The 20,129-nt window shown below is 32.1% G+C and overlaps 2 protein-coding genes across 5 annotated transcripts in view; one reads left to right on the top strand and one right to left on the bottom strand.

The window, feature by feature from the left end:
- The window catches only part of LOC129921496 (rap1 GTPase-activating protein 1), a 184,001-nt gene that overhangs the window by 30,111 nt on the left and 133,761 nt on the right, over positions 1-20,129 (top strand). The gene's annotated exons all lie outside the window — the stretch shown is intronic.
- LOC129921499 (uncharacterized) lies at positions 10,640-11,794 on the bottom strand. The gene is made up of 2 exons (XM_056003351.1): positions 11,662-11,794; positions 10,640-11,544 (listed from the first exon to the last, which is right to left on the bottom strand). The coding sequence occupies exons 1-2, from the start codon at positions 11,789-11,791 to the stop codon at positions 10,703-10,705; spliced, it is 972 nt and encodes a 323-aa protein (XP_055859326.1). The 5' UTR covers positions 11,792-11,794; the 3' UTR covers positions 10,640-10,702.

Below are 20,129 nucleotides of genomic sequence, written 5' to 3'. Positions count from 1 at the left end.
GATCAATTTCCATCAAAAAAAAAGCGAAAAAACACGTATTTTTATCTTATCACGCTAATAAATGCATTTTTTTACCTAACAACCTATACAAATTTGTACACCATCTGAAAGCTTATTGTCTTAGCTCAAAATATATATATCGATCAAGACTATGAGACATCTAGATAATTTTTTAAACTCGATGAAATGTTCTCATGCTATTAAATCAATTTTTTTATTTGACAACCTATAAAAAATTTTATACCATGTGAAAGCTTATTGTTTCACCTTGTATAATGTTGTATAAATCTTATTTCAAAGATGTCTACAAGAGAAGTTAGAATTTTTTAAAGTCAACCATGTCGAATTTCCATACTGAGATTACGGTACTTCCTACACTGGTAGCTGATCATCGCCAACAGATCTCAACAGGTGTTTTGAAGTATTTTTAAATTTTTTCAATTTAAGATTGTGTAACTTGTAGAGCACGTAAGGTTATGTGTGATTTATCAAATAAAAGGTTATGTTATCAGCATGCGTATTAAAGTTAAATCAAATTTGTGTTGGAAAAGAACATATTTTGACCGTTATCTCCGAATATTGAATATGAAATTAATTGAAATTTTGTACAATCATAATTTATTTAATTACCTATCTACAGTACAAATTTCATTCATCTATCTATTAAAACAAAAAAGTTATAACAAGTTGAAATCGTGTCGCGTTTTCGTTTCATCTTGTTTCAAATCACTACGATACTAAAGAAGTTTTCACTTCAAAATAATTTAATACAACCCTTTGGCATTGAATTTTTTTTTGGCAAATATTTTTTACTCCCAATACATTTTTTTTTAATGCAAAATATTTTTATTTGCAATAAAAGTTTTATTTTCAATGCAAATATTTTTCAATTGCAATAACATTTTTTTAATGCAAATTTTTTTTTAAATAAATTTTATTTGCAATATGTATAATATACATTGTATATGCATATTTTTTTTAAATTTTAAACGCATTTTAAGTCAGTTGATACTAACAACTCTAAAATGAACAATGCATTTTGCTTAATTTCGAGTGGCATATCGGTAGCCAGTATCCCTGTGATATGAAAAGATAAATTTTCCTCATCATCATACTTTTCATTTTTAAAGTCAAATTTTATTCAAATTCTAACTGATTTTTTTTTGTTTGCGAATTGAATTCATGTTTATTATAAAAACAAAAATAATATAAACATTCAGTGCTTGATTTTTTTAATGAAAAATGTTTATTTTCACGCACATCTTTTTTTTTTGGGAATTAAAAACACAAAAGAGAATAGTAAAATTAAAATGTCAAAACCAGAGACACAAATTAGCAAACACAAAAAAAAAATACATCTGCGTATTTTATTCATTTTGCAATATCATGATTTATTTGCTGTGACATTTTGTTCTTATTCGAGGTCTTTTTTTTATAGGTATTTTATAAAAAAAACTGTTAAGTGACCTTTGCAACATCAGTATTAAAGTATTAATTGAGGAAATACAACTGTTGCAGTGTTGCTGCTTTTTCTCTGAAACTTAAATAAATTAAAAAACAATAAGACGGGGATCAAGACACAAAAGCATCGAAAATATTCTACTGTAAAAACTACTAACTAGGACTTGTCAAATTCAAAAAATGTCGAATAATTAATTTTTCCATTTTAATTTATTCATATTTTTTGCATTTATTGTTTCCCCTTCACAAAATAAAATGTATAACAACCTTCCTTTAATTTTTTTGTTTTCTAAACAAAAGCCATAAAAGATGCAGAAAACAAGATCCATTAATATTATTGCCTGCCCAAAATCACTCCTATTAAAACTAAACCTGATTTCACAATCAACTGACCTTTTTAAATGCAAAAATATTAAATTATTTCCGTTAATATAGTTTTGTTTAATCTAATTAATTATCACCTCTTCTCTATACAACACGAATTAGGTGTCTGTTTAAAGATTAGATTTAATTTGAAATTTAATATAAACAAAAAATAAAAATAAATAAACAAACAATGACATAAGACCTCATAGGAATCATAGTTTTTTTTTTTTTCAAAAAACATGGGCTGACTAAAATTTAATCTAATCTTTTTAAATAAAAAAAATGTCTTGCATTTATAAAAATAGAGTCAAATTATGACTTTTATTGCCTAACTCTCTCGCATGTCGTGTTGATATTTTTTTTTTTTAACTTTAAATTGAATTTATTGTGGGAATGTTTTCACCTAATTCAATTTATAAAAACTTCGTGCAATGAATACGGTTAAATGTTTATTTAATTAATTATAATTGAACTAAAGTGTAACACGCCACTGGTTTTATAGATTAGAAGATATGATACGCATTTTATGCTTTGAGTCTTTTGGACTGGAAGTTTGAACCTGAAACTAAGATAAGCGTGCAGAGTACAATCTCCACTTAGCTTGCAACTTTGTGTTAACAAAAAAACCTTTTATTTTTACCTCTTACCATGTTTTTTATTAGCTTTTATTTGTTGGTAGAAAAACTGGTTAAACGTTGATCTCAGCTCAGACATTAATACCTAATAATTGAACATGTCTGGGTAATTTTTCTTTTTTTAACCAATATATCTTTTTTAATATTCAGCTGTAATTTTATTTCTTTTAACCATTTCCGGCTTTTGATATCAAATATCTTTCATAGAATGTCAAAACTTATGGCACCTTACCGATAAATTGACTGCACAAGTCAACTACATGACGCAAGCAGAATTCATTAACAAAACAGACAAAAAAAAAAGAATAAGAAATAAAAACACATGTGAAAAAGCTTATGGTACAGCTCAGCCAAGCAGTACAACTTCATTAAGACTCGCAAGTAACAGAAAATGCCATAAGTTCATTTAAGGAATAAATTGTTGTTTGTTTTTGACGATTATGGTGAGAAGTCAAACATTTTGAAAATGTGTGACCTAAACTATTGACAGAACAAAAAAAAAAAGAAATATCAAAATTAAGACGTTGTCGTTAGTCGTCCCATTGAGTTGTCAGTATTGACACAAAGAATTTTCTCATGAAATTGTATGTTTTGAGTTTTTTTTTCTCATGTTTTGCCAAATAGTTTGAAAGTAGGTACATGAATTCTTAAAAAATTTCTTAAACTTAAGCAGATATGTAAATTGTTGAACAAGAAGTCGAACAATATTCCTCAAATAACCAAGGTAAGCAGAACATGGGATTTTGTTATTAGATCCAGAGCACTTTCAATTAGAAGTCCAGCGCCTTAACCACTCGACCACTAAGTCATGTTTGTACGAACTGGCAATTTGATGCTAAAGTCAAAATAATTTTGGAGACGACTTAAACATTTGTATAAGTACGAGAATAGAATTCTTAATCATGGTGCAACGTGGTGCGGCGGTGGTGCACCGAATTTTTCATTCAAAATGAAATGGTGCGGAAGTGGTGCTGAGGAGGTGAAACGATTTTTTTCATAAAAAATGAAATGGTGCGGACGTGGTGCAATAGTTTAGAAATTTTTAATTAAGGTGCGGACGTGGTGCAGCGGTGTTGCGGTGCAATAGAAATTTCTGATAAAGGTGCAGCGGTGGTGCTGCAGTCAAAAAATGGTGCGGTCGTGGTGCAGCGGTGGTGGTGCGGCGGAATTCCATTTTTACTGGGGTGTTAAGACAAATAATTCTTGAAGTAGTCAAATGGGTATCACAAATACTTAACTATATAAGATACTTAATTAGCACTAATAGACCCAATAACACCTTTTTGATCTTCCCTAACGATTTCCTGATTTCTTGAAAACTTTTAAAAATAAATATTACAATTCTCTTTTTCCCGCCAAACCAATCTTAATGACACTATATAATTTGCACTCAGGAGTAAGTTTAATTTTAAATCGCTCAGGATAAATTTAAGCGTATATCTTTAATTTTCCTATATTTCCAACATTAAATCTAAATTTTCAGTTTTGTAACAACAAATCCCTTGAGAATAGTTTCTAATCCTTTTTTCATCCTGTTTCAAAACACTGTGAACCAAATCTTATCTGGGTTTTTAATCTCATTTTTAATTTTATGCTCCCCTAAAGGTATGGAAATATTATCCTGAAACCTGAAACTGGTTATCCATTAAAATGGATCTAGTCCAACAACCAACACCATTTCATCCCCACTGCCACTATAATACCCAAAGGGTTAGATGAATTTTTATTCAAATTAATACAAATTCTTATATTTTATTTTTGTTTCACTTCTTCTTCCACGTTCCACCATCACCAACAACAACAACAATACTAAGCATCATCACCCTAAGGATTCCCTTTTAGGTTTTTATCCTTAATGACCTTTCACCTTAATGCATGAAATTAATGAGAATAAGTTGAGTGTATGTATGTGTTTGCCTTACTTAAAAATATTAACACGAACGACCTGATTCAAAAAAGTTTGCCCTGAAATTCCTTTCCGCAAATATTTGGATGCCTGATGCATAAGTACACCAACCACCTACCAACATCTGACGAAATCTGACTTCTATTTAAAAAACCCCTTTCAGTTTCAACTTTTATGTGGTTTTTGTTTGTGGTGTGGGGGAAGGGGGGAGAGGCAAATAAGGTATGTTTCAATATTTGATACAATATTTATTTAGACTTGAACGAAAAAAGCTACTGGTTGTGTTGTGTGCCACTATGCACAATACTGCACAACTCTGTGGCGAATATAAGCTACGAATATAGTAATTCCTGTCGAAGGAGGGCAAATTGTTTGAATTGCCACAGCTGTACACAGCTTGGATTTTTTGGGGTTAGGGCGGAATTTCATCGCTCTACAGAATCTCCCACTCATAACGTCCGTTTGTTCGTTGTTGTTGTTGTTGCTGTTGAACCGAAAAATAAACAGAAACTGCAACCGGCATGATGCAGATTCGTAACATCTACAGTGCTGTGCAAAACTAATTGTGTTTGGCACAAAAAAAGGAGTCAAAATTATTTCAGATTTGCTTACTCTTACTCTTACTCTTACTCTTACTCTTACTCTTACTCTTACTCTTACTCTTACTCTTACTCTTACTCTTACTCTTACTCTTACTCTTACTCTTACTCTTACTCTTACTCTTACTCTTACTCTTACTCTTACTCTTACTCTTACTCTTACTCTTACTCTTACTCTTACTCTTACTCTTACTCTTACTCTTACTCTTACTCTTACTCTTACTCTTACTCTTACTCTTACTCTTACTCTTACTCTTACTCTTACTCTTACTCTTACTCTTACTCTTACTCTTACTCTTACTCTTACTCTTACTCTTACTCTTACTCTTACTCTTACTCTTACTCTTACTCTTACTCTTACTCTTACTCTTACTCTTACTCTTACTCTTACTCTTACTCTTACTCTTACTCTTACTCTTACTCTTACTCTTACTCTTACTCTTACTCTTACTCTTACTCTTACTCTTACTCTTACTCTTACTCTTACTCTTACTCTTACTCTTACTCTTACTCTTACTCTTACTCTTACTCTTACTCTTACTCTTACTCTTACTCTTACTCTTACTCTTACTCTTACTCTTACTCTTACTCTTACTCTTACTCTTACTCTTACTCTTACTCTTACTCTTACTCTTACTCTTACTCTTACTCTTACTCTTACTCTTACTCTTACTCTTACTCTTACTCTTACTCTTACTCTTACTCTTACTCTTACTCTTACTCTTACTCTTACTCTTACTCTTACTCTTACTCTTACTCTTACTCTTACTCTTACTCTTACTCTTACTCTTACTCTTACTCTTACTCTTACTCTTACTCTTACTCTTACTCTTACTCTTACTCTTACTCTTACTCTTACTCTTACTCTTACTCTTAATCTTTTACTCTTTTATTCTTTCGTACTCTTTGAAATTAAAATGTATGAAAACATTTATTAAACAGCAATGTATTTTGAGTACATAGCCTCTCAGCCACAACAACGCCATCAAACTTACACTCGGGTAAGTGTCGGTGTGCATTATTATTATTTAACACAGGAAAAGTGCACATTGGCATGCGAGGCAAGACACTTTAGAATGTGGAACGTGGTTTATGAACGAAAACTGCGCAAACAAATAATAACACAATACGACCAACAACGATGACGACCGACTCGACTACGATGACGATGAGGGCCCGACCAGCTTATTGTATATAGTTTTGCTTTTGAGGCTGGCAATTCTGTGCCACTAGGTCGATTGTGCACTTTTTGCTGCGAAAAAATTTCATTTGCCAAACTGCAACTGGGTTGCATTGCAACGTTTGTTGTCTTTTTTTTTCCCAACAAACGAACGGCCACAGCTCAGTGCAAAACTATTCCGGTTAACAATAATTACGAGCCGCAATAATAATAATAATACACTGCAGATTGCAGAGCAGAACCGCAGCCAATAATTGTTCAGGCATTGCACAAGCAAGGGGCTACCCACTGCTACTCTATAGGTGCGCATTGCAAGCGTTATAGGTGCAATATTGCGTTTGGCAGACCAACTGGCGGGCAATGACGGGAAAAATGGCGACTATGTGCAGTTATGTATGCACGGAAGCCAGTTGACCTGCCATTGCTCGTTAATTGAAAGAAAACATTTCCGTTTGCTGTTTTTTTGTGTGGCCTGGCCAAGTTGAAAGGTTGAGGTACGAGTATTACCAAGCTAGTTAACCGCACGAACCAATGTGGAACCTAGCTACAACTGTTAGCTATCTGTCTTGAGAGGTTGCGGGTGAGAGCGTGCACAATTTAAAGTGCTGAGGTTTCCCTATGCTGCCGTAGCCCGATGCAGTATCACACAATTTACAGTTTTAACTTAGAAACAATTTCTTATCGCGCATCGAATGTGACTTCAAAATCTATAAAATAAAGAGGAAAAAACTCATAAACAAGGGCACTAAGTTGACTTTTCTCTCTCGTTTGTTCGTAATGCTTCAGTTCGATTTTATATGGACTTTTTTTGTCATTTGATTTATTTTTTTATTCAATTTTTTTTCCTGTGGGTATAGTGGAGAGGTTTATCAGTTTGATAGTTGTTGAAAATTTTTATTTTTTATAATGAGCATCAAGTTCCGATAAGGCGACAATTGGTCTGATTGTTTCTGTTCTACCACAGTGTGTGGGCAGTCCAGTCCAAGTCGAATGCAATTAAACTTAATTAGATTCTTATTGAATTTAAGAGGTTTGTGGGTTAAAAAAAGGTGAAAATAGTTTTCGAGCAGATAAAAGTATAGTAAATGGGAAATCTTATGATCGTTTATTTTTTTTTTAATAAAGTTAAGCACCCAAAATGATTCAGGAATGAACTGATCCTCAGACTTCATGGATCCCAGATTAAATTTGAAACAACAGGTTTGTGGGGTGGCAGATCCCTGACAAAATTTAGAAGTATGTAAGGTTCGTGATGGGTAGAAGCTGCACCACCGCCGTTTGGGGGATAATTTCGGGGCACCACCGCTGCACCACGACTGCACCACGTCCACACAATTTCATTTTGTATGGAAAATTCGCTGCACCAATTTTGGATTATTGAAAAATTAAAAAAAAACACCGACGAGAAGGGGTTTCAAACCCGAGTATCCAGTGCACCTTCATTTTTATAAGTCCAACGCCTTAACCACTCGACCACCAAGTCATGTATGTACGAACTGGCAATTTGTTGCTTAAGTCAAAATAACTTTGAAGACATTTGTATAATTACGAGAGTACCTATAATTTTTGATCATGGTGCACCGAATTTTTCATTTATAATGATGTGGTGCGGACATGGTGCAGTCGTGGTGTGGCCATGGTGCAGCGATTTTTTTTCATTTTTTTAATGAATGAAATAGTGTGGACGTGGTGCAGCGGTGGTGCTGTGGTTTAGAATTTTTTTATCATGGTTCGGAGGTGGTGCAGCGTAATAGAAATTTCTGATAACTGTGCGGACGTGGTGCAACGGTGGTGCGGCGGTTAAAAAGTGGTGCGGACGTGGTGCAGCGGTGGTGCGGCGGAATTCCATTTTCAATTTTGAGTTTCAACCACATTTTATGTGAGTTCTCTTAAAATATGGAAAAATCCCTTTAATTTTTCTAAGCAATTCCTTGAAGTTATTTTCGCAAAATCAAAACCAAAACACTATATCCATTATATCTCCCACGTGTCTTCAAAAATAAACACACACAATATCCTGTCTCAAAACCAACATTCTACTCCTAAGGAGTCTCTGTAGAAAAAACATTTATAAAATTTCATCTAAAAGACATTTACAATTCCATCAATTTTCAAAAACTCAATAAAGTCTGTAGAGTTTTAAAATAAAAAAATAAATATAAAAACTTGCATCTTCCTCTCTCTCATGATACTTAAACTCGTACGAAATATCTACTTAAAGAAAAAAGTTTGCCAAAAAGGAAACGTAGACATAAACGTTGTTTAGTAGGATACCCACTTGTCATACGATGCAAAATGGAATTTAATTGAATTCAACAAAAATTTTATCCCTCCAACTCAACTCGAACTGCAACACAGCACAAAAAGTATACGACTACTACGAGTACGAGTATACCTAACCATTGAATAAGATAAGTAGCTTGCTCGGAAAGTACATTATAACTTTGTCCACGATATGAGTGTGCAAATTTTCTTCCTTCTCCGAAAGGAACGTGCTTTCTGATGAAAATGTAAACTTAACGTTCGTCGTCGTCTTTTGTCGTTTGGTCGTTGCATTTTATTGTTGTATTTGTCATCGAGAGAAAAAGTACGACTGTGTATTCTATGAGGACGAAGGAAAATCGAGAATAGAAGGATACGAAGAAGAAGAAAAAAATATACTGCTACTCGAAGTGAATGCACATTACCTACCTCCACAACATTGAAAGGGTATATTCGTACAGAGTACTTTATCAGAACTTGTAGAAGAGTAAAACGGAACTTTGTGCTAAAAAGGAAAAAAAGAAAATGCCAAGTTGCCAAGGATACCATCCCACCACTACCAGAAGTATAGAATAGAAGAAGAAGAAGAAAAGTACAGAACAAAAAAGGGCTAAGGGAATAAAAACCACGGATATCTCGAAAATGTTCGTGAAAATCACGTATCTGCCTCATTGTTAAAAGCATCAAATGTCCTTAAAACGTTCTCTCAGTCTCAAACTAAAGAATTCATTTGCTTGGAATTCTATTGTAGGTTATATTTTATATATAAATAAAGGGGGTCGCAGTGAATACCAGGGGGAAGTTATCTATCTTCACATATTTTTTTTTTGTTTGCCCTGTACAGTGCACATTTATTATGAAATATGTTCATGTGTTTACCTTTCTTCTTTAGCTTTAGGTACTGGAACATTAAGGCAAAGGCATCAAACCCTTTACCTCCCATTCCCCCCCCCCCCCCTTCTTCCATGTTTGTTTCATAAAAAAGGGTAATATCTGTGTTCATCTTACAGAAAACACAGGAAATGAATATTTTTTTTTGTACGCGCGCTCTTTATTTTCTTGGAAGATTATTTCTAAGAAAGTGGGCTTTAATAGAGTAAGTAAAAAGCACTGGCATACATGCTTACTGGGGTATTAAAAATTGTAGGGAAAGAGCAAGGAATTATTAAGTGACAAAAATAATGAAGACTGAAGAGTTACTTAGTTCAAAACAAACAAATATGGATTAGTGTGAACTGTGAAGAAATTATATCGGATGCATTAAGGAAATTTGAAAAAATGATGATGACTTTTAGCATTTCTGTAATAGCATTTCCATTTGATTATAAAAAGATACTGATATTTTGACGGGGATGAGTTGTCCCTAGTTGATCTGAGCTAATTTGACGCTATCGAAAAATAAGTAACTGAGGACCGTTCAGAAGGTCCTCATTGGTTGGTTCCACCAACGAGAGGCTTTTTTTCAATAACTTTCCAACAATTTTTATCGAAAACGTAACAACTCACCTTAAATCAACTCATCCCCAGGGCTCAACACGATCCTACTCATTCCAACCTAATGCAACCCCCACTCAATCCTCCGATCAATTGAAATTCGATATAAATAAGCTAATTTGAGCTTTGGTTGAGGTCAGAGTTGAACTGAGTTGCCGTGGATGAGTTGTCCCTAGTTGAGGTGAGTTGATTTGACAAGAAATACGTAAATGCGTACTTTTCAGAAGGAAAAACTCTTGTTTTTAGTCCTAACTCAACTTGGGTCTACTCATCCGAACCCAATTCCACACTCACCCAATCCTCCAATCACTTAAAAATTTGATTTGAGTGAATTTGAGCTTTAGTTGAAGTCAGAACCAAAATGATTTACCGGGGATGAGTTGTCTCTAATTGAGTTGAGCTGATTTGACGCTACCGAAAACTACGTAACTCTGCTTAACTAGTTTCTCTGCTTTTTAGTTTCTCAACGTAAAGCCTTTTTTCAATTAATTTCCTACAATTTCAACGGAAAACAGATCAACTCACCTTAGTTCAACTCATCCCATGTCAACTCAACTCGAGCCTGTTCATTCCAACTCAATTCTAAACTGAATCCTCCGATCACTTGAAATTCAATTTAAGTTTGTTTGAGGTTTAGTTGAGGCCAGATTCGAATTGAGTTGCCCGGGATGAGTTGTCCTTAATTGAGCTGAGTTCCCAATATATTCAACTTCTTATCAATAAAACTAGTTTAAAGTTTGTAATTTTCAAGTTTATTTATTTTATACAAAAATATTTATCACATTTCAAAATATACTGCTTACAATGATTGATTAACTACCAATATGTCATAATTCAATCGCTGCTGAACTGCTTTAGAATATGTTAAATGATTTATAGTCCTATTAAGTTTGACAATATATGACAATTCATATCCATTTTTTCCATGAACAATAGCATAATCGGGAATTTCTCCATCACTTGCTGCAACCCAAGTATATTCTTTAGGTTCTCCAACTAAAACCTGACAATAAGCAGACTCAATAGTGCGGCCATTGTTCAAAACTCCTGTTGCTTTACCTAATTTTGGAATAACTTGACCAGTAACTACATCACAATCTCTCTTTAATCGAGCAACAAATATTTTATGACCATCTGCAGACTTACCACCAGAAACTGTATTATTTGGTAATTTCGTTGATAAAGTGTCAATCCATTTGGATTTGACGTTACAACTTAAAAATCGATAATTTGAATAATAACCATTGTTATTTAGAAACCATGTATATGTTTCTCTTTTTGTTAAATAAATTGAAGTAACATGAACTTCATTACTATCAGATAATCCAATATAAATAGGTTCACCATTCCAAGCAGTTCCAACACGTACTACGGTTTCGTCAATTTCTTCATATTTGGAATTGGAATATTGTTTCCATTCGCATTCGTCTGATGTTGTTAGAATTTCAAAATAATCTTTAGCTATTTCTTTGTGACAAGATGAAATGAATGAAGATCCGTTTGCAGTGATTTCAGCTGGTAGAACTTCATCAAAATGTCTGGCTCGACCAACATATTTGGCTTTTGAACGTTGAATTGAAACGATATTTTCAGGAAGTTTATCACCTGTTTTTAAGGCAACCCATTTATAACCGGTGAATCCTGAAAGAAAACGATACAAAAAGACTACATGAAAATAAAGGTTTTTGTTAAATGTTCAACAAAATAAAAGCAATTCTATTATTTTTATCAGATCGATAATGAATTTTGTTGTGTTACCATAAACACTATCAAGCTCTACTGCAATTAGTAAGAATAATATTGAACCGATTAGGCGACAAACCATATTTTTTTTACTGAAGAAACCTCGAATTTCAAAATAAATACTCAAACTGAACTCGAAATGCATTCGTTTGAAAACTTAAATAGTTACACAAAATTGTTATCAGTGGGTATTTTAATTTCAATTATAGAAATTATTTTAAATTGATAGTTATCTTATCTATAAGAACTTCCGTATCAGGAGCATTTAGTTTTAGTTGTTTTCCCAATACAATGTATTTCCAAACACAGGGTGTAATGGATTTAGGAAGGTTTATACTTTAGTAAAAAAAAAAACATTTTACTACGAAACTTGTTTTCTATGAAACTTGGCAAAAAGTTTTATTTTTGAAATAATGATGGATCAAAAAAGTCTATAAAAACACCGTTTTATGCAAAGGTTAATTTTATTTTTGATTCTGATGACAAATTGAACTTTTATACTAAAGTTCTAGATGTGCTGGATGAATCATTAATTTTCTCCCTCTTTGAAAAAAAAAAACACCCTTTCAAAAAAATTTTATTTAGGTCTTTTCGTTCTTGTTTTCTATCCAAAATGTAAATTTAGTAACAAATTTCAATAGGGTAACACATTATTTTTTTTTTTTACAATAAAAAAAAAAATACCCTTTTAACAGTGATATTCTTATAGACACTTAAAGCAGAAACACAATCACGCTTTGCCGTCGATTTTGACAACTGCCAAAAGTTCAACCATACGAAATCTATGTAACCTCTCACAATGACGCTTTTCCTACGTACGCTTTTTTTGACAAACGTAAGGAAACGTAAGAAAGCGAGCAAAAGTTCAACTACGCTGAACTTTTGCACGCTTTCTGACATTTATCAGACAAAGTTACAGTCACCCACATAATTATTGGGCCAAATGTGAATAAAAAAAAAATAATTCATTACAAAACTATGTGTTTTTTTGTTTCTCTGTATAGATTTTGTACAAAAATACAACATCGAGATATTTTAAATCAAAACAATTTACGTATTAAAAACAACAATAATTTAATGATGTTGTAGACTGAGTTTTATTGTTAAAAACAATTTATTTTGATTGGTTTTGTTTTTATAACTATAGGATTAAAGAATAAACAAATTTCTATGCATTTTTTAAACATATTAATACCCTTTTTCATTTTTCCACAATTAAATCAAGATAAAGACTTGGCCCAATAATTTTGTGAGTGACTGTGTTTTTTTTTTTATTTGACAGCAGATTTTATGTTTTAATCAGCTGTTCAAAGTCAAAGTGACAGAAGCGCGCTTTGAGGATTTCTCAACGTAACGCAACGAAGCGACGCCCTAAAGCGTGATTGTGTTTCAGCTTTTAAAACTTAAGGGCCCAACCCATAGAATCCGTTGCGTTACGTTACGTCGAAGTTTTCAACTGACAGTTCGATAAAATACATTCGTTCTTATGGAAAGCGACTCATAAGCGACGGATCGGACGGATACGAAGGACTTTTTAATCCGTCGTCGTATCCTTTGACATCAGTTGTCAAAAATAGATCAGTTTGATTTTCTGTTTCTGAGTGCACACCATGGAATTTCAGAACTAAGAACTGTGTTCTTTTTTATTCTCCGATTTTATTAATTGTGAACTTTTCATTTGTGAAAAAATTGTTATAAAAGTAACATTTAATGATCTCATAACATATATCAATTAAATATCTCAGCGAGAAAATATCGAATTTGAAGTGTCAAAAAGCAATCCGTCATGCTACATATTCTATGGGTCATCCCATTCTGTCCCATCCTTCAACTTCAACCGACTGATTGACCCAACGCACGTAACGGATTCTATGGGCTGGGTCCTTTATTTTATTCGTAATTCCCACGGTAAAGAAAAAAAAAATGATTTATCAGACTTATCGCGGATTTTTCTAATTTCTTAAAAAAACACAATTTTACTTAAAATATTTTTATAAACTGTTTAGATTCCTGATTTCTGTCTTCAATTACACATTTTTACCAAAATTTATTTGGGTATAATTTTTGTCACAGTTTTTTTTTGTGCTATGTAAACAAAAAACACCTTTTCACTTAAGATAATTTTGAGGACTCACTAGGTCTCTATACCAATTTCGAACATCCATAAATTCTATCCGATACCCAGTTACGCTTTGATAGGGCTAAAGTCCCTATTCAATATAAGTTCAAGTGACCTCAACTCCAAAAATTTATAAAGCGTTTCGCCCAGGTACGACAGTGGGCTCATCAGTTAGATCTGTCCCTATTAACTTGGAACTGAAAACTAAAAATTCTCTTTGAAATTTCTACTTGAAGATATAAAAAACACAGAAACAAAAAATATCGAAGCTGAGTTTTGTATGAAGATTTTGACTTTTTAGTTGGAGGTAATATACAAATTTTTCAAACGAAACGGCCAATGTATCTACCACAACAGTGCGACCGAAATTTCCCTTTAATCAAAAGTTAAATAGCTTTTTCTACCAGAAATTTATTTAATTATATAAAACCTTATTCTATCCTTGCTTCAGGCTTATGAAATAAAAACAAAAAATATAACTTTTAAGCCAAAAGAACTAGAACAAACCCTTTTTGCCTAAAAATTTTCAAATACATATTCCTAAACCAAAGGCGTAACTTTATTAAACATAAAATAATAAAAACTAAAAGAACAAAGTTCCCCCAAAACTTCTTGTTGAAGTTTCTAATTGAGCTGGCTACATCTACTGTATCTTTCAGACCCGAACACTAAAACAAAAAAAAACCAACCTTCATCACCCGAAAGCATAATAAAACTTTGTAAATGGTTCCTTTCAACACGCGGATTTCCTCTGTCAAAACTATAAAACTAGGTCAACAAATAAAACTACATATAAAAACAAGAAAAAAAGATTTAAAACCGAACTTCCCGAGGATGTTTACTTCAACTTTTCAAGCAAAAACATTCGCCAGGCAAAATGATGACCCAAAAAAAGAAAAAAATTGCACGATGGAAATCTTCCTACACATTCGTTACGTTTTACATTCAGTTTTTTGTTTGGGATGCTTTTTGATTGAAACAAACAAACTTTTTCCATCGTGTTTTTTTTTTTTTCCTACTTAATATGCAACACTTGTCATATAGCACACACAAACACAAGACACATAAATTCGAAATATTCAGCAAAGACCTTAAAGATTTTTTATTAATTTAAATCACATATTAGCGCGCAAACACACTGAGTCGTTTACACTGGCAAGTTCCTATTTAGGATTTCTGTCTTTTTTGTTATTTTTTTGTTTTTGGTTGAAATGCGTCGACGATGTCTCTTTGAATTAACTTTTACCACATCAGAGCTCTGACTTTTCGACTATAAGACTATCCTCAGTAGAGTGGGTTAGTCATTCATGCACCACAAAAAACTTCCATATTCATTTTGATCTCTGTCAAATGGACTGCAATTGGAGTTTCATTGAATTCTAAATTTGGGCACTTGAATTTGAATACCGGCGCACATTCGAAGTGACAGTGCTTGACGGTATGGCGATGGTGATGTTAGTGGCTTTTGCCAAATCTGGTCTTTCAAATTAGATACATATATCCAAGGCAATACAACACACAGAAAGGCAATCTAATTAATAAAAGGTACACGTCCGCTATTGCTATAAAAAAAAGTTGACACATACAAGAGTCCGTCCAAAAGACTTATGAATTTTCACTTGACGTTTAAGACTGACGACTGACACTGAGAAGAATGCATGCGGCATGGTCATTACATAGATTACAAAATTTCATCCGATATAGCTTTGAAAAATTTATAATATTAAGGCTACCTACCTACTATTTGAGCTCAGAGTCTTCATCTAATATAATTATAATTGGACTTTATTGCTTTTCATTTCACTCGAAAGAATGCAATAAAACCTTTAGACATTATTGCATTGTTCATCAAACAGGTTATTTTACTTGACAGTTCTTAGAAAGAAAAAAATGAATATTGAACGTGACTATAGGTAGACACACAGCGCAGTTTTTTCATATTTTTCAACGTCTGGGGTATCTTCGTTTAGACACTTTCAACGGACCCCCAGAGGGTTCTTTAGTGGTGGGAAGGCTACAGCAGAACCTGTCACGCGATTCATGATGGAGCGATTTAAATGAAAATTGTAGGTGTCTCAATTTTGCTAACTTGCAGTAGAGGAAGAGTAACTTGTAATACGGTTTAAAATAGGACCTTTATTCATTTTGTATTTTTATTTTTTTCTTAGAGCAGTTATGGCCAATCAAAATTGATGATTAAAATAGTTTTTAAATGTTGAATTATGGTTGTTTAATACCTGCTAACAGGTTAACACGCATATCAACAGGAATTCAACGGATAAATCCAGCAAATCAACAAGACAAGACAACGGCAACGCGACAGGCGAATCCAGCAATTCAACAGTCTAGAAATCTCCTGGGTCTACTCGTTGACAGTGTTGCCAAAGTCGGCTATTTATCGCCAAACATGATCCTTGAACTTTTAATTCGCTCTTTAAAATTTAGATTTTCGATTTATCGGATTTTGGCTTTTTTAAGTTTGAACTTGGCGATTTCAGGCTCCTTTAAAATCAAAATTTTACAGCAAAAATCCACCACAACCAATTTGCATACATTTTTCATTTGATTTTCATTTAAAATTTAATTTTACGCCCGTAAATGAGCATGAAAACCAGAATATATCAATAAACTGAAAAAAAAATATAATTGAAGTTTGATATGAAAAATTTATTTTAGAATTAAAAAAAAAAATAAGTCTCATGCCACAAAAATTTGTTTGGGTTTTTTTGAAAGCGGCTATTTTTGGCTCCAAGATCGGCTGCTTGCCTCGAAAATATTCTGGCAACACTTCTCGTTGATTTTCAGATTTTATCGAAAAAAAAGAAACAACTAAACTCTATAGCTAAAAAATTGAAAACCAATAACTCGTATAACTAAACCGAAGAATTTTCAACCACAAGATTTTAGAATGCGATCAGCAAATTTATTTTAAGGTTCAGAAGTTAAATAAAGAACGGATCTTAAGTGACTCAAAATGCATCTTAGTCCTCTGTAATCATAGCCGTATTTAGGGGGGGGGGGGGGTATGGGGTTTAACCCCCCCCCCGAAATTTTTTTTCAGAAAATCAAAAGATATATAATAAACAAATACAAGTCTAATATGTGTAGCACTAAATGGATTGTTTTTGTATTTTAGTGATTTGATTTAATATCTGAAAATCTCCCTTAAAGTCTCTACCAATTTTGTATCGTTAAAGAAGCTGTCGATGAAGTTTTTATAAAGGAAAACAAAAATTTGTTGGTTAATGGACCGTTTGGAAAGGGATCTTTCAAAAAAGAAGTTTTTTCCTTTTTCCTCTTTCACCATTTCCTTAAGCACCATGTTAACACCTTAAAATGCTCTTTAAGAACCTTTCAATACCACAAGTATTTATGCAAGGTTTTTGTTGGCGAGACTTAACTATACTTTTTCAAAGGGTTTCGGTGTGCCGAACTCGAATCCAAAGACAGACTTATTCAATCACATCTCGTTTTTGAAATATTACCGTTAAATCTATTTAAATCTTTCTGACATCTATAATTATAGGAATTTTTGTAGTGACCTCTTCAAATAGTATATATATGAAAAACTTTGATGCAGGCTCCAGGTCAATAAAAGATTTTTATATGGTTACAACGTTTCGAGCATGACTACACTCTTCATCAGGCCTTTATTGAAAAATTATAAATTATCTTTCTGACATCTTTTCTGCTGTCCGAGATATCTTCAGTTGCTTGTTATTAGTTTGTGTTCACTGACGCTGTGCTGGACTTTTCTAGGCAGAAAAGTACAGCTTTTTGCTGTTCATTGAGATTTTTTCTGTGCTGAACTTTTCTAGTTTGCTGTTCATTGACAAATCTAGAACAGTTTAGAACAGGATTTTCTGTTCTTGCTTTTGAGTCAGATCAGGTTAGAACAGACTCGTGAGAAGTGTCAAATTAATTAATTGTGCGAATTATTCTCGGGTGCTCGTGGTTTTTATAAATAAAAACAATTTTTAATTATTTTTTTCGCAGTAAAAACACAAAAAAATAGAAAAAAAACGAAAACCGATAAACAAAAAATTCATATAATTTAAAATTGATTTTTTTGTTTTGTTTTGACAACTGATGTTTGAATGACTGTTCTAACTTGTTTTGACGTTTCTCACGAAACTGTGCTGTCCTATCCTGTTCTGATTTAGAAAAATTATCGGTGAACACAACTATTAGGTCTGTTAAATGAATCTGATCCGCACAGAAAAGTACAGAACAGATCCAAAAAGTACAAGTTTTTGTGTTTCATGAAAAAAAGCACACCCCAACTTGTTCTATATTCTGTCATTTTATGTTCCATGAAGTTTTTCAGCACAGAAAAGTTCAAGTTTTTCTGCTCCTATTGTTGGGGTAGAGCAAGTGAGTTAAAAGTGTCAATTGTTAGCTGTTTATTTGATTGTGATACAAATAAGAGAAAATAAGATTTTTAAAAGCGAATTTCTTAACGATTTTGAAAAATAAAAAAAAAAAAAGATAACGGGAATGTTAAAAGTGCTAGTAAATCATTTATTTTAGTAAAAAATCATTTCAAGAAATTATTTTGAATTACAAATTTTGCAACTGATATAAACAACATGTCAATCTTGCTAAATACGAAGTTGAACTATTCTGGGCCCTATTTCACCAACTTACAAATTTGTAATTACAAGTAATTTTCACAATATTTGTGAAAAAATCGAGAAATTCTGTTTCACCAGTTTCTTGTGATCACAAAATTGTACTTGTAATCTACAATTTTAAATTTGTGAAAAAATCCATTTTCTGTTTCACCGAAACTTGTATTTTACAAGTAACAAATTTGTGAGCTTTCAAGTTTCTTGTGGGTTTCTGTTTCACCAAAAAAAAAAAGTTACAAGTTTCTGTTTATTTGTGAAAATTTTCTACAAGAGTCAAGACGTATGTCATTTTTGTTACAAGTTTGTAAAAACCGTATTTAGCGTGATTAAAGTGTTTAAAATGGCTTTACGCCGAAGGCCATTATTATTATTTTAATAAAAGCTATATATTATTATTATTCAAGGTTGTAAAAATACATTTGAAATTTAAAAATATATCATTTATTGCAAGTAAAAAAATTTCATAGTGAAAAAAAAATTGCCTTAAAAAAAAATTTTTATATATTTTTCAGTTGCAATTACATTTTTTTAAAGCAAATTTTTTTGTTTGCAATAAATATTTTCTCAAGGCGTTTTTTTATTTGTAATAAATATTTTTTTTTTTTTGAATTTGTAATGGAAAACAAATGCTTTAGAAATTGGTACCTATAGCATTTGTGTTTCAAATCGAATGAAAACATCACAAAATATCTGTTTAAAAAATTTTCCTGATCGCTATAACCTGCCTCTAAAGTATGTAAAAATTCGTTCTCTTTTGATCAAAGAGGCTTGTTTTTTTTCTCATATTTGTAGTTCTTCATTCCTTAAATTATTTTATTAATTTTCCTCACTCTTTACAATTTTATTATTTTACCCTATTTGTTTTACTTATATAAATCCATGGATGTCATGATAAAATAACATATATAAAAATAATCTAGCAATACAAAAATCTTAATATATATTTACAATTTAGTTTGGCTTTTAAAAAATGTTGTTATTTGATTTAACAACTAAGATATGACAGTATTAGTTATTTGAGAATTTTTCGTTTAAAATAGGGTTGCTTAAGTTTTAAAAATGGCAATCCTATTTTTTCATATTCAATATCAACTTAGTTTTCATTTGAAAACAATTTTAACCTCTGTCTTTACGAGTTAAGTAACTCAACGGTCACCGCTTAGACTTTAAAGAGCTTTACAAGTTTGTGAGATAAACTTGTTGCTTACAAGAAAAAAATATATTTGGTGAAACGGTAATTCTACAAACTTGTGGTTTTCAAAAGTTAGTTGTAATTTTTTTTTGTCGATAATCACAAATTTGTGAAATACTTATTTGTACTTTGTGAAACAGAATTCCATTGTACAAATTTGTACTTGTGATCCACAAGTTACAAATTTGTGCTTGTAACTTGTAGTTGGTGAAATAGGGCCCAGTTCTTTCTTGTTCTGACAGTATTTACAAACTTGTGCTGCTCTGTTTTGTTCTGTCCTAGATTTTTTTCATTAAACAGACCTATTGTTACCCACTTTTGTTCTATGTTAAGCTTAAATCCTGTATATAAGCGAAAATAAATGAATCCATTTATTCAGAGTGCAGTACAAAATGTACAACATTTCGTTATTTTTTTGTTTCAAATTATAAGATTAAACAATTTCAGTTTATTGTTAAATTTCAAAGTGAAGTATAATTAGCTCATGTCAAATAACTTGGATTATTAAAAATTTTTGTTTTTAAGTATTGTCAATTTCATT

The sequence above is a fragment of the Episyrphus balteatus genome, chromosome 1 (assembly GCF_945859705.1).
Source record: "Episyrphus balteatus chromosome 1, idEpiBalt1.1, whole genome shotgun sequence".
NCBI lineage: Eukaryota > Metazoa > Arthropoda > Insecta > Diptera > Syrphidae > Episyrphus > Episyrphus balteatus.
This window is presented reverse-complemented; position numbering and strand designations above follow the sequence as displayed.